Source organism: Fringilla coelebs (assembly GCF_963513975.1).
Source record: "Fringilla coelebs genome assembly, chromosome: Z".
NCBI lineage: Eukaryota > Metazoa > Chordata > Aves > Passeriformes > Fringillidae > Fringilla > Fringilla coelebs.
Window position 1 is genome coordinate 16,634,219 of NC_140031.1, and position 14,224 is coordinate 16,648,442.

At 39.6% G+C, this 14,224-nt stretch overlaps 1 protein-coding gene across 1 annotated transcript in view; it reads left to right on the forward strand.

Annotated features, from left to right (window-relative positions):
* The window catches only part of ITGA2 (integrin subunit alpha 2), a gene marked incomplete at both ends in the record, with an annotated part of 46,509 nt that extends 32,961 nt beyond the window's left edge, over positions 1-13,548 (forward strand). Inside the window, 10 exons of the mRNA XM_084224698.1 lie at positions 543-635; positions 1,642-1,718; positions 1,816-1,899; positions 4,960-5,062; positions 5,850-5,960; positions 6,442-6,546; positions 6,863-6,976; positions 9,226-9,315; positions 12,614-12,730; positions 13,459-13,548. Of these exons, the coding sequence (XP_084080824.1) occupies positions 543-635; positions 1,642-1,718; positions 1,816-1,899; positions 4,960-5,062; positions 5,850-5,960; positions 6,442-6,546; positions 6,863-6,976; positions 9,226-9,315; positions 12,614-12,730; positions 13,459-13,548 (984 nt within the window). The remainder of the gene's footprint in view (positions 1-542; positions 636-1,641; positions 1,719-1,815; positions 1,900-4,959; positions 5,063-5,849; positions 5,961-6,441; positions 6,547-6,862; positions 6,977-9,225; positions 9,316-12,613; positions 12,731-13,458) is intronic.
* Between the last annotated feature and the right edge of the window lie 676 nt (positions 13,549-14,224).

Genomic DNA, 14,224 nt, shown 5'->3' on the forward strand with positions numbered 1-14,224 from the left:
TTTTTACAAAAGACAATACTTTTTAATAAATTCTTCTCCAAGGGTTAATAACTGGCTCTGGTCTGTGAATTTGTCTTTGAATCAAAGATGATGACAAGCCAATATTCTGGAAAGTAGTAAACAAACTAATATATATGGCAGATTTTCCTACAGAAAGTTTTATTTCTTCTAGCTCTAAGGCTGTGTAAATATGTCTGCAAAAGTTCTGTAAAAATTCTGTAAGAAAAGGACTTACAGAAGTTAGTGGTAGAGCTGACCTGTACTCTCTGGCCTGTATTCCTTCCTCCAAGCTCAACACAAAGTTCCAGTAAGATGACTGCAGCCCACAAGAAATCAAGTGGGAATGGTCCTTGTCCCACCTTCCTTGTGACTTCCTCCTGGCCCTGCCTATGCCCCACCTATCTGCTGCATCTCTAGCATTTACTGCCATAACATCTATTTTCACTCCTCTTTATTATCATGCATATGCTGTTGAAGGTACCCACCTCTCTGCCTTACCAAAACCTGACATAAGATGGTGTTTCTGTCTGTTTTCTCTGCAGAGTGATGGGACTGAAGTCTCGTGTCAAACAGGAACAGCACAAAGTACAGTCATTTGCCAAATAAGCTATCCTGTTTTCAGAACAGGACAACAGGTACTGCTAGCATGTTTAAATAACCTTGGATAATACCCAAAACTTTTTCTGCTGTTTTTTTCCCTAACTCTGCATTTACTGCTGATAAAGGTTTCTTAGATTTTACAACAGAGGCATTAAAATAAGCAAACTAGGGCATAAAATATGTGACTCCCTGTCAGATTAAAGGACAAAGGGCTCTCTAAGGTCATTTGCCAGAACCGACAGCTTCCAAATGCTGCTGCAGTTATGTAACTTTTGGAGAATGAAAGCTGGGGGCAGAGATGCATAGAGCGTCATGTGCAGGCTCCTAAGAACTGACACAATTCCCATCAAATCCCTCCAGCATTGTGAACCTGGGGTAACTCCTTCACCTTCTCCATGAATCTCATCTCTCCAAGAAAGCAGTATTGTTTTGGGAGGAGAGAGGCCCATACAGCCCTCAGATGATTTGTATAGCTTTTTTTTTCATATGTACCATAAACCTCAGGATATCCACAGTTTCATGAAATCTCTTATTCTTCAAGGACAGAGCAGAAACAGGGTTCTAGCCTCTCACATAATCAGCTAGAGCAATAAGAAACTTGCTTGAAATAACAGAAACATGATGTCCTGCAGTGGGACATGTAAAATAATTTTTAAAAAACCATAAATAGAAAGTTAAGCTTGTTCTGAATATTGATGGAATTGCTCAAAGTGGACCTGCTGGAACAAATGGAAGAAAAGAATGAAGACAAAGCTTGTGTCAATGCTAGAGTTTAAAATGAAGGAATTGTGAACACCTTTTGTTGCAGCTTACAGCTAGCTGTATACAATTTAAAAACGTAAATAACTCATGTTTATGTAAGAATGCCAACTTGTAGGGGAATGTAAGAACAAATTAATTCTGAATATTAAGAAATTACTGAAATATTACACAGAAATCTGTAGAGAATTCAGATACAGAGGGCATTGTTACACACATGAATAATGTCTTTTGGGGTGTTGTACCAACTTGTTTACCATGTGTTCCTTGTCTCTTCCATAGGTATCCTTTGATATTAGCTTTGATTTCAACCTTAAAAATCTTCAGAATGCAGCAGTTCTAAGTTTTCATGCATGGAGGTAAAGTATATAATGATGTGAAGTGAGTTAGGTATTAAAAGCGTATTTGTATAGAACAATATCATTACACCTGACTCAAATGTGTTTTGATGAACAGTGAAAGTAAGGAACATCAAGACTCGGACAACCAGGTCGCCTTATCAATTCCTTTGCGATATGATGCAGAAATTCACTTCACAAGGTATGCTGATTTTTGCAAACAGACACAGTCATTTTGCCAAGCTACTTGAAGTCACAGTCTTGAAAGGCCACTGAAATAATAGTGAAGCTTTGCTTTTGTTTTGGAAGTCATAAGTTCCCTCTTCACCAGTAGTAGCAGATTTGCCTGTCCTTCCAACCAAACTTATATGTAAAAAATTAGGAAAGTTGTGGACCTGTGTTTACCTCCAAACACTTGTTACAGATGCTTCTGTGAACAGAAGTGATATAAAGGCCAAACAGTACATGTGGTTTTGGCAACATAAATACTGTTTAATAACATTTGGCTTCTTGGCTCAAATGTAATGACATGGGATCAAATCTGGAGTTACAGTGATCAAAACTACACAAAAGAGTATCAAAAGGAAAAATATGCCCCCCTCAGTAAAGGAGGGAAATAAAAAAAGAAATAAAATTATGGACATATCTGCTGAACCTGGAGCAAGAATATAAACGTTTTAGCAGTTTGAGATAATTATTTGAACTAAAACCTGAGGTACACCTGGCAGATTCTCCCTCGCTGCAGCTGCACTGGCACAGGAAGCAGACACCCTGCTTTCCCATGCACCCATGCGGATTCTGGCTCAAACCTAGCCCCCCTGCCTAGTGCCAGCCCTTTCTTCTCCATGTAGAGGGCAAGTCAGGGCTGTTGCAAGAGATCCTTTACCCTGGGAAGGGAAGAAGAAGCAGCTGAGCAGGCAGGAGCAGGCAGGAGGAGAGAGACCAACAAAAAGCCTGTTAAGAACTTTTACCTTCATATAGTGCTCTTGAAAGTCCTTACCTTGAGCCCTGGAAACACTTGGTGATTTGGGATGTACTCAAACAGTAATTACTCTGTTACTGTTCCAAAAAAGAATTTTTTCAGTTACAGTTTAACTTAGATTGCAACTGAAACAAAAATACATGGGTGTCACTCTCGGATCAAGGTAGGATATTTGAATTTTCCTCGAAGATTAGATTTATTTATCTCTCCCAAATGCTGAATTTCTAGGATCAACATGTAATTACACTTAATGCACTTGGTCACCAATTCTTGGTGAAAAAAATGCTTTTGCATTTCAAAGTGTTGAAAAATTGGTAGATATAAATGGATATTAAAAAAAAACAGTAGATATTCAGAGAATAACAGAAATTTTAAGAAGAGGAAACTTCTTAAAATGCACAGCAAATATGGTCAAAGAAATTAATATTCAGAGATCACCATAGCTACATGAACTGCTGGCTGCTGTGTAGGATGAGCTGGAATAGGGACCACCATACAGAAGATTAGTGTTATAACCTTCTTTGCAGAAGCAGTTTCAAAATATTTGAGGCCCTGCATCATGAATAGGTGCCCCAGTCCTGGAGTCATGCAGAATTTTTGAGATTATTATAAGTGCAGAAAAACATTTAAACATTTAAGTCAGTGGTGCAAGTTCTTTCAGCTCCTTGAGAAAGTTGCATGAGACCTCACCAGCAGCAGCAGAGACTGCAGGAGCATCTGTGCAGAGGGCTAGCTTCTAAGGAAACTCAGATGGTGCAAACTTGAATCAGCGGGTTTAATTAGCTGAGAAATATGAACTGAAATGAAATGCTTCAGAAGAAGCAAGGAATGGAGTCTATAAAAGTTATTCAAGGGAAAACAAGGGCTTGAATTCAGCTGCATCTCCTGAATATGAAAAAATTAAATTTCATATGCACTTCAAGAAATGAAGTAATACCTACTGCCAGAAAATGGTTAGTTATTCTTGGAGATAATAAATTTAAAAGAATTAAATAAAATGCATATTAAGCCATGGCATAACTTAGGAAGTATTTACCTGGAATTTGTTCTTTTCTGAGGCAGGTAATGCAGCCAAGAAGTAATCCCTTAAAATACAAGAGTTGAGAAAAAAGTATTGTTTTGCTGAAGTGAAATCTTTCTAGGGATAATTTCCTGAGTTTCTGGGAGAGGATGTAGCCATATGTCTTTCCAGAGACATCTGAAGCTGATACTCTGCATCTTGGAAGGACTGGAGTCTTCAGCAGTAAGAAAGCAGACAATATGTCGTGTGTTTTCCTTGGAGTCCTTGTGAGCAAGTCCTTCAAGGAAAGGGCCCGTGGGAGAAAGTATGGAGGTTCAAAAAGGATCCACAGTGCAGTATGGAGGATTGCCACTGATGAGGAAGCACATCTTTGAGACTGCACACACATGAAATTTGGATTGTAGTCACAGATGTTACCCAGATTAAACAGGGATGTTAAAGATGATAGATTCCTTGTGGAACAGGAAGAGCTGATGTAGGAGTTGTAATAGCCTCCATTTATTGTTAACTCACTCACCAGCTTGCTTTTTGACTGCTCAAGTTAGCCTTCTAATGAAAGCTAATGATGAAGAGCAGACACAGTTCTGGCCTGGCTTAGCAGAGGAGCTGCTCACAGGTAGCAAGTAGTGAGTGTGATGCACTGCACAGGGATGTTTTCCTTGCCTTTGAGTGTGGTTCTGACTAACTGAGCTCCTCAAGCACCCACAGTTCCTTGCACCATGCCCTTCCATCACGGCCCTGCCATTCCGTGCTGCAGTGGGCTGAAACCACCCTTCTGTTACTTTGGAAATTCTGAATTTTAAACCCCATAATTACTAAACAATGTGACCCAAAGAGGACTATGAGGGCCAAGTGATATGTGCCATCTGCACAAGCAGGGTGTGCTTCCACGCCCAGCCAGTTACAGATGTACCAAGGGAGACAGCTGGGAAGGCCCTTCCTGAGTAAAAAGGTGACTGCAAGGGTGAGTGTTGCAGTTTGTGCGCAGAGGAGGAATTTGCAGTATGGCCCTGAAACAATGCAGGGTCTAGGAGCCTGAGAGAGCCTGTATCGTGTACAAGTCTCTTGTCTTAATTTCACATGTTTGTTCCAGCTCTGGGCTTCAGCACACCATTTTCTTAACCAACTTTGTAAAATTCAAACAACAATCTGACTTCTCTCTCTGTACTTCTGACCTGTTTCACAAAGACATATCCAGTAACATATGTTTTCAAAGCAGCTGCCAAATTGAAATATATTGTTTTATGGTTGTCAACCAGGCTTGCCAATATCAACTTTTATGAAGTATACTCTGGTCATAACATTCCTTCCACTGTGAATAATTTTGAAGATATTGGCCCCACGTTCAACTTCTCAGTTAAGGTTAGTAAGTCTGTTGTTTTGGTTCAAGAAGTTGTCTTAGCTCCCTCTGTAGCCTGCTCCCAAAACCTTGTTTAAAAAAACACTCCTGCTTTCATTGTCTGATTTTGAAGCTTTTGAATAGGTCAAGTAAGAAAAAAACCCTTGCAAATAGCGTAAGTTCTTGGAGTCTTCATAAGGTTAAGGATGACATTTGCACAAGTAGAATGGGAGAGGGAGTGGTCCTGCACTGTGTACATATTTAGAGATGGTTAATGCTTAACTTTAGGCCAGCTTAGACTGTGTTTTCACAGTCTCCTGACAACTTGATAAAGAAAAACAAGTGTTTGCAGGCTTGGACTTCGAAACTTGAAGTTTGGCAAGGGTTAAGGGCTCAAACCTGATGCAAGAACTAGCCAAATCACAGTGCTTGTTACATAACGCAGAAAGAAACTTAGATCCAAATATGCAGCGTGGAAGAAAGTTAAATGATGTTCCATTTCCATTCCTGTAACTGCTACTCCAAAGGACTAAACAGGCCTATTGGCCATGGCAGAATATTTGCTTTTCAAAACATATTTCATGCAGTTAATATGAATTGTGCTAAGAAAACAGACAGGAACCTGGAGCTAGACAATATACTTTCTGCTTTACTATTCACAAAATTACTACCCCAGTGTCTTAGTAAAAAAAAATTGATGTAAAAGGAGTCCAGTTCTTCCATACTCGTCCATTATTTCTAATTTTCTTGCTGTATCAAATAATTTATGCATAACTACCTGAAATAACTCTTGAGTTTTTTGCTTTGCAGGTAACAACAGGAAGTATTCCAGTAAAGATGGCATCTGTAACAATCAATCTTCCCGAACTGACCAGCAAAGGCAACCCACTGATGTACCTAACTGCAGTCACCACAGATGAGGTATAGAACTGAATTGTGTTTTGGGGGTTTATCAGTGCTATAAATGTCAATTATCTCCCCAATATTATAGCTTGGTTTAGTAGAATCCGTGCTCTTTCTCCTTGTCCCTCATAAAGAGGGAACCACAATGCCAGCAGTACACTAGGCTATTTCTTGGCAGATGTGGCATATCTGGACCTCTTCAATTAGGTCCTTCTCCAAGTTCCTGAGAAAGTTACTGTAAAAATGAAATTTTTAGATGAGGAAAAGCCCTTCAGGTCAATCTAGGGACAAAAAAAAAAAAAAAAAAAAAAAAAAAAAAGGCATCATAAGAATTATTTACTTCTGACCAAAACCACGTACTCTTAGTTTCTTAAAGAATTGAGTGTTCGCACTTCAGCCTTTAACAACCACCATCTAAGCCCAGAAATGGATATTGCTATGATGAGTATAAACTCCCGAGTAGCATGTCATCCAGTCTCATTCCTGCCATCTTTCCTAGGTCAAAGGTGTTACTTGTGATGCTCAGATAAATCCACTGCAGATAGGGAAAAGACCTTATTCTCCATCTTTTATGAAAGAGAACTTCAGAGCTTCCAAAGATCTGGTGAGTAAAGCCCAGGTTTTATTCCTGCAGTAAAGCAGGACCTTCTGAGCTGAAGGAAGCAGAGCTGACCTTCTGAGCCCATTGCTGTACTTGTGAGGAAAGCTGTGATGGGGTGGCATTCCTCATTACAGAGCAGGAGCTCAGCCTATGGATGTTCTCACAGATACTGCATCTGCTTTAGCACAGCCTGCAAGCAATTCATTTGTATGGACAGAATGGCAAAGGCAAGGGCAAAAAATCTGGATGTTGCAAGAATAGTTTTTAAAGTGTATTTTTAATGCATCCTGTTGCCTCTTCTTGCTGTTTCCCCTGGAAGAACTGTAAGAACATGAAGTGCAGTACCATCACATGCAAACTGGAAGACCTTGCACTGAAGGGAGAATACTTTGTGAACGTGTCCACCCAAATCTGGAATGGAACCTTTGCTGCCGTGAGTATCAGCTGCATCTTTATAGAGGATACAATACTCAAGTATTTTCAAATTCCTGATACTTTTCAAAGTCCAATACAGAGACCTTACTAAGAGAGTACACAGTACCCTCAGAGTACTCTCAGAGTACTTACTGAGTACAGAGACCTCAGTCTAGAAAGACCTTCCTTTACTTTATATTGGTTCTACTTTTCCAGATTGAAAACTTGAACCTTGAAAGTAGTGAGGCTGCTTAACGGAGCTGATAAAATTTCAGTCCAGCACAGAATCTAAAAAAATGCCATGATAATGCAACCTTCACAGCTGAAAAAAATGATTCCTACATCTGTTAGATTCATTCTTGGGGAACTACAGTTTCCACAAAACTCATCATAGGACAGCAGAACACAGTATCATCATAACCTGTAAAATAATCATGCTTTTTAGCTTTTGAACATCACAGCCTACATTGTGATCATTTTAGATCACATCAAAATACCAAAACCCTGTTAGTGCTACCAGTTCTATTTGATAGAGAAAGTGTGGAAAACATCATTAATTGATTTTTTGTGTTTACTAGAGTAAGTGTCAAAGAAAGAGTCCTTGCTTAGAGACCTACAGGATGTTTAAAAAACCCATCACTATCTCAGCCTATTTTCATTCACCATGTGTCCTCCAGGATATAACTCATCATGAGTTACCAGACTTTTGAAGTTAGAACGTGTTTGCTTCTTAGCTAGGCAACCAACCAAACGATCTTGGCGTCCTGGGTTTGCCTAACGCGTCAGGAACGTGACGCAGTCTCCTTAGTGTGTCTGGTGATTCTTGTGGCAGGTATTGACATTTAACAGCAGGGCTGCTGTCAGCTCCAGCATTCAACTCTAAAAAAGGAAAAGGTCAGGTTGATATTGTTAAATGTCTTATGGAAGTGTGCGACGAAAAGCATCTGTCTGTCTTTTGCGTTTTTATTTTTCTCATCAGCTGGGTCAAGACCATTTGTTAGTGGAAAGATAGGTGGGGACTTGAACAAAAGGTTACTACCCTCACAAAAAAGTGAATGGGAATGGTTTGTTTACCATCACTGGCTGATGGGAAGGAAAGTTCATATGTTACAGTTCTCCTTGCATCTCCCATTTTATAATTTTCTATTTGGTTGTCAAAACTGAGCACAAATAATCTTGCAAGCACTCACTCAATCATGCACATCATCAGCCTTTTTATTTAGTGGCAATCAGCCATTGTCCAAGAAGGGCATAACAGGTTTGCCAGTACCTGCTAAGCAAAGAAAAGATGTGTTTAGGAATTGAGGTGCTTTGAATAGTGCTCAGGTGTTTTTCTAAACTTTTAGGTATGCAGGACACACCACTTGGGCAGATGGCCACAGTGCAGGGATGCAATAACTCACGTTGCAGAGCCAGTCAGTTTGGTGTGTTGGCCACTGCAGACCCACAGCTGCCCACAGTTCCTGGCCCTGCCACAGAGAAATGGTTGAGGAGGCAAATGGTAGAGCAGGCTTTGCCTTTGGGTCAGCTGGAGAGAGTGGTCCTGTGCTCCCATGGACCTGAGGCCATTCCTTGTGGTGCTGTGGAAGAGCAGCAGTGAACCGTCAGCGTCTACACAGCCATGCACCTCTCCTCCCAGTATATCCACAGAGGGAAGTGGGATCTGGCAGAAGGTCCCTTTTCAAATAGGAATTGGCTTAGGATTTTTGACATCATCTCTGTTTAAGCTGAGAGAGCTATGGCAAAATTTGAGACGTGGAGAGGAACACACAGTGAAAGGAAAAAATAAATGGGGAAAAACAGAAGCATTGGATAGAAGTGAGGGTGGGGGGAAGTAAAAGAACATCCAGTTTCCATTTCTTTCAAAGGCCAGAGATATATTCCCATCTGTCTTTTGTTGCTGTGTCTCCTTTTCTCACTGCTATTTCCCCCCATCTCCTCCCTGCTAGCAGCAGTGACAGCTTTGAAATAACTCTAAAAAGGGTTACATAAATATTTCCTTCTGTTTTGCTTGAACTGTACATTAAAGAAGAAACAGTTCCTCAATGTCATTGCTAAGTGGATTACTGCTATATTATTACTTTGATTGACATGTTGGCTGGAGAAAAATATTAAAATAATTTTAATTTTCTTAATACTATGATTTTCTTTTCTGGCTGTGAAGTCCTCATTTCAAGGACTTCAGACTTCAAGGACTTTTAGAATATCTACATTTTAATTGAGTTGCCATTAACAGAGCTTTATAGTTGTTTTAATCTTCTCTTTCAGTTAATTTTCCAGACATTACAACTCTCTGCAGAAGCAAAAATTGATACAAATAACCCTGAGTTATTCATCATTGGAGAGAATACCCTAACTGTAAGTGATAGTTAAGTATGTTTTTTCAACTTCTCTCTCTTTGACTGTATTAAACTGATAGTATTTCATTTTCAGTGTCCTTTAGGAGTACATAGCAACTTGATTATGCTGAAATTATGTGTCATTTGACTATATATATAAGTCCCTTAAGTTATTAAAATTATTTCATTTCAGCCCACTGCTATATAAACCAGACATAGTTAAAACCTGTAGGTCTCAAATAAATTGTAGAACTCTGAGAAAATGTCAGCTAGAAACTTCTGAAATTCAGATAGCTTTCTGTTCATGAAAAGATCAAGATTTGGCTTTCTTGTTGCAATGGAATTAATTTCTATAGATAAATGAGCTTTGGAAAACATGTTCACAAATCTGACTTATAGTCTTACTTCTATAAGAGTATGGTTTGAGGTTTCCACACAAATGTTTGGCAAAGGTCTCCAGAAAATAATCTCCTTTGTAAAGGAATGTGGAATATTTTTAGCATTTGGAATAGCTGTCATATGGACAGTGTGGACACAGCTAATCTCAAGAGAAGTCTCCATACCACTGCTTTATTAGTACTGAATTCTTCTTCCAAGCTTTCTGTCTGCTATACACAAACATAAAAAATTCTGGAAGAGTATAGTTGTACTGTGATACTGTTGTAATAAAAGAGGACACCTTATTCTCTTAGTCTGTCTTGAGAGGAACACCCTTCCATTTGCAGTACTAATTTCAGATTTATTTCTGCAGGACTTAATAGCCTGTTTTATCCATAAAATAACCAAGACCATTAAAAAGCAAAATGCAAATTAGTAAATGAGTCAAATATCTGTAAGAATGTGCAGCATAGCCCATTCACAGGCAATAGAGAATTCAACTAAATGCATACAAAAGCAGTTACAGATTGATCTCTCTCATTGTGTGATACAATCATCATCCAATACCATTTTTAATCATTGGTTTCTCATGGATCACTCTATTTCTTGTGAAGAACCTCTAAATAAGCCATTTTGTAATCAGTAAAACCTCCAGTGCTTGAAGAAAAAAGGGAGTATATTTTCACAGAAAAATTACATGTCAGCATTTGAAATGTTCTGAGTGCTTCAGTTTGGCATGGTATTATTTCTATTATGAGATGAAGCTTATTACTATACAATGTAAATATTCTGGGTAATTGCACAGGCTTTTTAGGTAACTCATAAACCGTGTATTAATAAGTATTTTTCCACATTTGAAGCATGGTACTGCCAAATCTACATTACCAGTTCTGTTGGCAACTTCAGGAGAACTAGAATTTAATTATTCAAATGATAGTTGACGAAAGTCAATTCCTCCCCCAGCCATTGACACATGTGCAGCTGGGACTTCTACACCTTTGAGGCAATAGCTGAACAGACCCTGAAAGTTTTCCACAGGGTTCCTCGGAAACAAAGTGGCTTTTGGTGACCTTCACTCAACAACCTATTGCCCTGTGAGAAGTCTTGGTAAATGTGCCTGATTGTGGAGGTACATTCTCCCTAGAGCAGACAGTTTGACACCTGGAGTCAGTACCCAGCAGTGTACTTCTTGTCAGGCCAACAGGGATACCCAGTCTGCCCTTCACACTTCCTTTGGAACAGGACAGTACAGAAGCCAACAGACCTTATTTCCCTACTTACCCTGTTAATTTAGATGGATGTAGTAGGATTCATCTAATTTAATATCTGCATTAGTCATCCACATTCTATATACCCCAGTCCCTGGAAAGAACAGGTATTTCTGAAATGCAGCTCATCTCATCCTAAATTTGATCCTGAAAATAACTAGGGTGAATTAGACCCTTAGAAAAGCTTATCCTCCTTTGGGAGTCAGGGAACCATATTGTAGATAAACACCAGATGAGTTGAATCCCCGTCTCATGGTGTCTTACTGACCATAGTTTAACTTCAGGAAAGATAATTTGTTTCTAGGCATCAATTTTCCTTTCCAGTTGTGCCACTTCACTGTTAATCTAATACACAAAGCACTACTAGGCAAACTGCATATATGAAATTGACTTTTTACATTGGCTGAACTGGGTTGTTGTTCAGCCAAATAAATGAATATTGCCTTGTGATGCTATGTGGGGAAGCTGCTTAGGTATTTTTACGTAAAAGCTTTCACATTTTTTCCAAGTTGGAAAGGACTGCCAGCTGGAGGCCAGAATGTTAACCTGCTAGAATCATCACTATGGCCATTCAGTTAGAAAATACACAAAGCCATCCTGCCTTGGTGAAATGAATACACATAACCACACCTAGCACAACACTGGAGCCTTCCAACAGAAATTACTTAAATCACTGAAATGTCAGTCCAGTGCAAGTTTCCCAGAAAGCTTAAGATTAAATTACTCCAGACAAATGCATTGAACAACCACCCTGAGAAAATAAACCAGTGTGACTTGTTTTATCATGTTTCAGGAAGGGAAAAAAAACTTCCAGCTAACTGCATGTTGTTCCAAGATTAAATCCAAAAATTTGACAGTTCATAAATATTACAGCAATGTCTCCCTAAGAAACTCTGTTATATGTAATTATATATTTGGTTATACTTAATCCAGCTAGATAGGGTATCACCTGAAAGCTTAACTTCCAGACACTCTATGCTCTTCTGGGAGCTCTCTGGTATTGCTTGTGGTTCACGAAATGTAGGTGTGCTTGAGGTGCTCCTGTTTGACCTATACATCTTCCTGCAAATTCATGCATTTGACCCAGGAGAACACAGATCACTATGAGATCTGTCATTAGTGGTTTCATAGAAGGTAGGAACAGCAGGCAAAGGAGACTGAGGCACCTGCCCAGCAGGAGGACTGGAATTTCAGCAGAATTTATGGTGTCTGGCATCAGTGATGAGTACTGCCTCTTACAGCTTCTGAGCACAGATAACAGGCTCTGACATGCTTGGTGAAAAGGAGTGCTTCTCCAGCACTCTGATTTTCGGGCTGTACACCAGGCTATTCTCTGCCTTCATGTAAACATGGCTGGTTTACACAGTGATGGTGTGTGGAGCCTCTGAAAGGCCTGCTGTTAATGGAGAGGCAGCTGGCAGGAGAGATTGGTCCTGTGCCTGTTATGCATGGCCAAAAGTGCTGAGGGCTTCTAGTCCTTAGCTGGCACTGCCGTGTGCCACAGTACAACCAGGCACCCATGGACGCAGTGACAGGGCTGTAACTGCTTGGTGTATTCCAGTCATTGATCCTGGAATATGTGCAGTCCAGGCATTATTGATCTTTGGTTTACAAATCCTACCTTATTTGCAGTTCACATTAGCCCCTAAGACACAATCTCTCTGCTTTCAGATTCCAGTTACAATAATGAAGCCGGATGAGAAAGCTGAGGTACCAGTAGGTGTTGTGATTGGCAGCATATTGGCTGGACTCCTCTTGCTGTTGGTACTGGTTGCTGTTTTGTGGAAAGTAAGTAGGTACTTATATCTTAAAACTGGAAAGGGATAAATATATTTGGGCTATTTTCTTTGGAATCTCTCTTCTCTAGTGTGAAACAAAACCACATCTGCAGTTTGGTCCTATGAATAATACTGCATTGACATTACACCCTTGACATACTTTAGAAGAATTTATGAAATGAGTCCTTATAGAAACCAGGAAGATGAAGATGTTAAATGAGCTGCCAGTCATTCGAAACACAGGCTGTGACTCTTACTTTTTTCCTTTCAACACTGTCTGCCTCCTTCCATAATGTCCTATCTGAGCACCCAGTGGACAAGGGTGGGGGTTACAAACAAGGTGAGAGAGGATATATATTGGACAAAAGAACAGACAAAAGAAAGGGCAGGGGCAAAAAGTAAATTACAGAGGTTACATAGAAAAAGGGGAAAGTTTTTCTGGGTGCCAGGGCATTGGTGTTTGAAGTGCTCCTAGGCACACCAAGGCATCATGGAAATGTCTATACCTTGGCAGGGAGAAAACTGGCTAATCAGCACTGCTGCTCTAGCATTTAGCTGCACCAGGTAGGAGTTTAGGGCCCAGCTCCTTTCATTTTAGAGGCAGGAATTGTCTACAAATCACACTCTATAGTGTATTCATGCACACGTGCATTTTTACCATCACAGTATTTAGTTTTGCTGAGTAATGAATTATCAGTGACTGACTACAATGTGGTGTTATTTTAATACTTCTCACAGCTTGGCTTCTTCAAGAGACAGTACGAGAAAATGACACAGGATATAGAAGATGTTGATGAAATTGCAGAACTCACAAGGGACAAAGACTGAAGATGAGTTATGTGGATAAACAGGAGATCTGAGCCACCAATAGTAGTTGTGATCAGTCAGTTCTTCAGCTGGAGTGCCTTAAAGCTTAGTAACATTTAAACATTTAAATGAAAGTGTCTTTATAGATGAAATATTTTACTGATTCTACTCTATTGTAAGAGTAACTGCAGGACAGTTTGGTTTTTTCAAAAATGATTTATAATGCCTATTCTTGTAAATTTTTGCCTTTCAAACAAACTTAACCCTTAGAACTGGCAGGTCCGGAGTATACAGTAACATACTGTTCCAGCAGCCCTTCTCTTGATCCACTGCAGAGTGAAACAGAAGAATTTTTTCAGATTATTGTGGAACAGCATCAGTTGGTAATTCAGTTGACAAGTACCACATGTGTTAAAGGACATTTTCTATTAAGTTGATGATAAATGTGTGGTGAATACTGCTTCCAGACTGGGAGAAGAAAAGTCATTTTTTCATCAACTAGCTCCATCCTTATTGTTTTAGAAAAGTAATTTCCACCAGCAAACCTTTGCTGCAACTAATCTAGAAACTGGGAACTGTGTATGAAGATGTCTGTCTGGGTGCTACGGGACAACTGGTTGGGCAAAGTCTTCCAAAAGTTCACCATATTTCTTGCACTAAGGTCACAACTAAATTACTGAAGGATATTGTTTTGGGG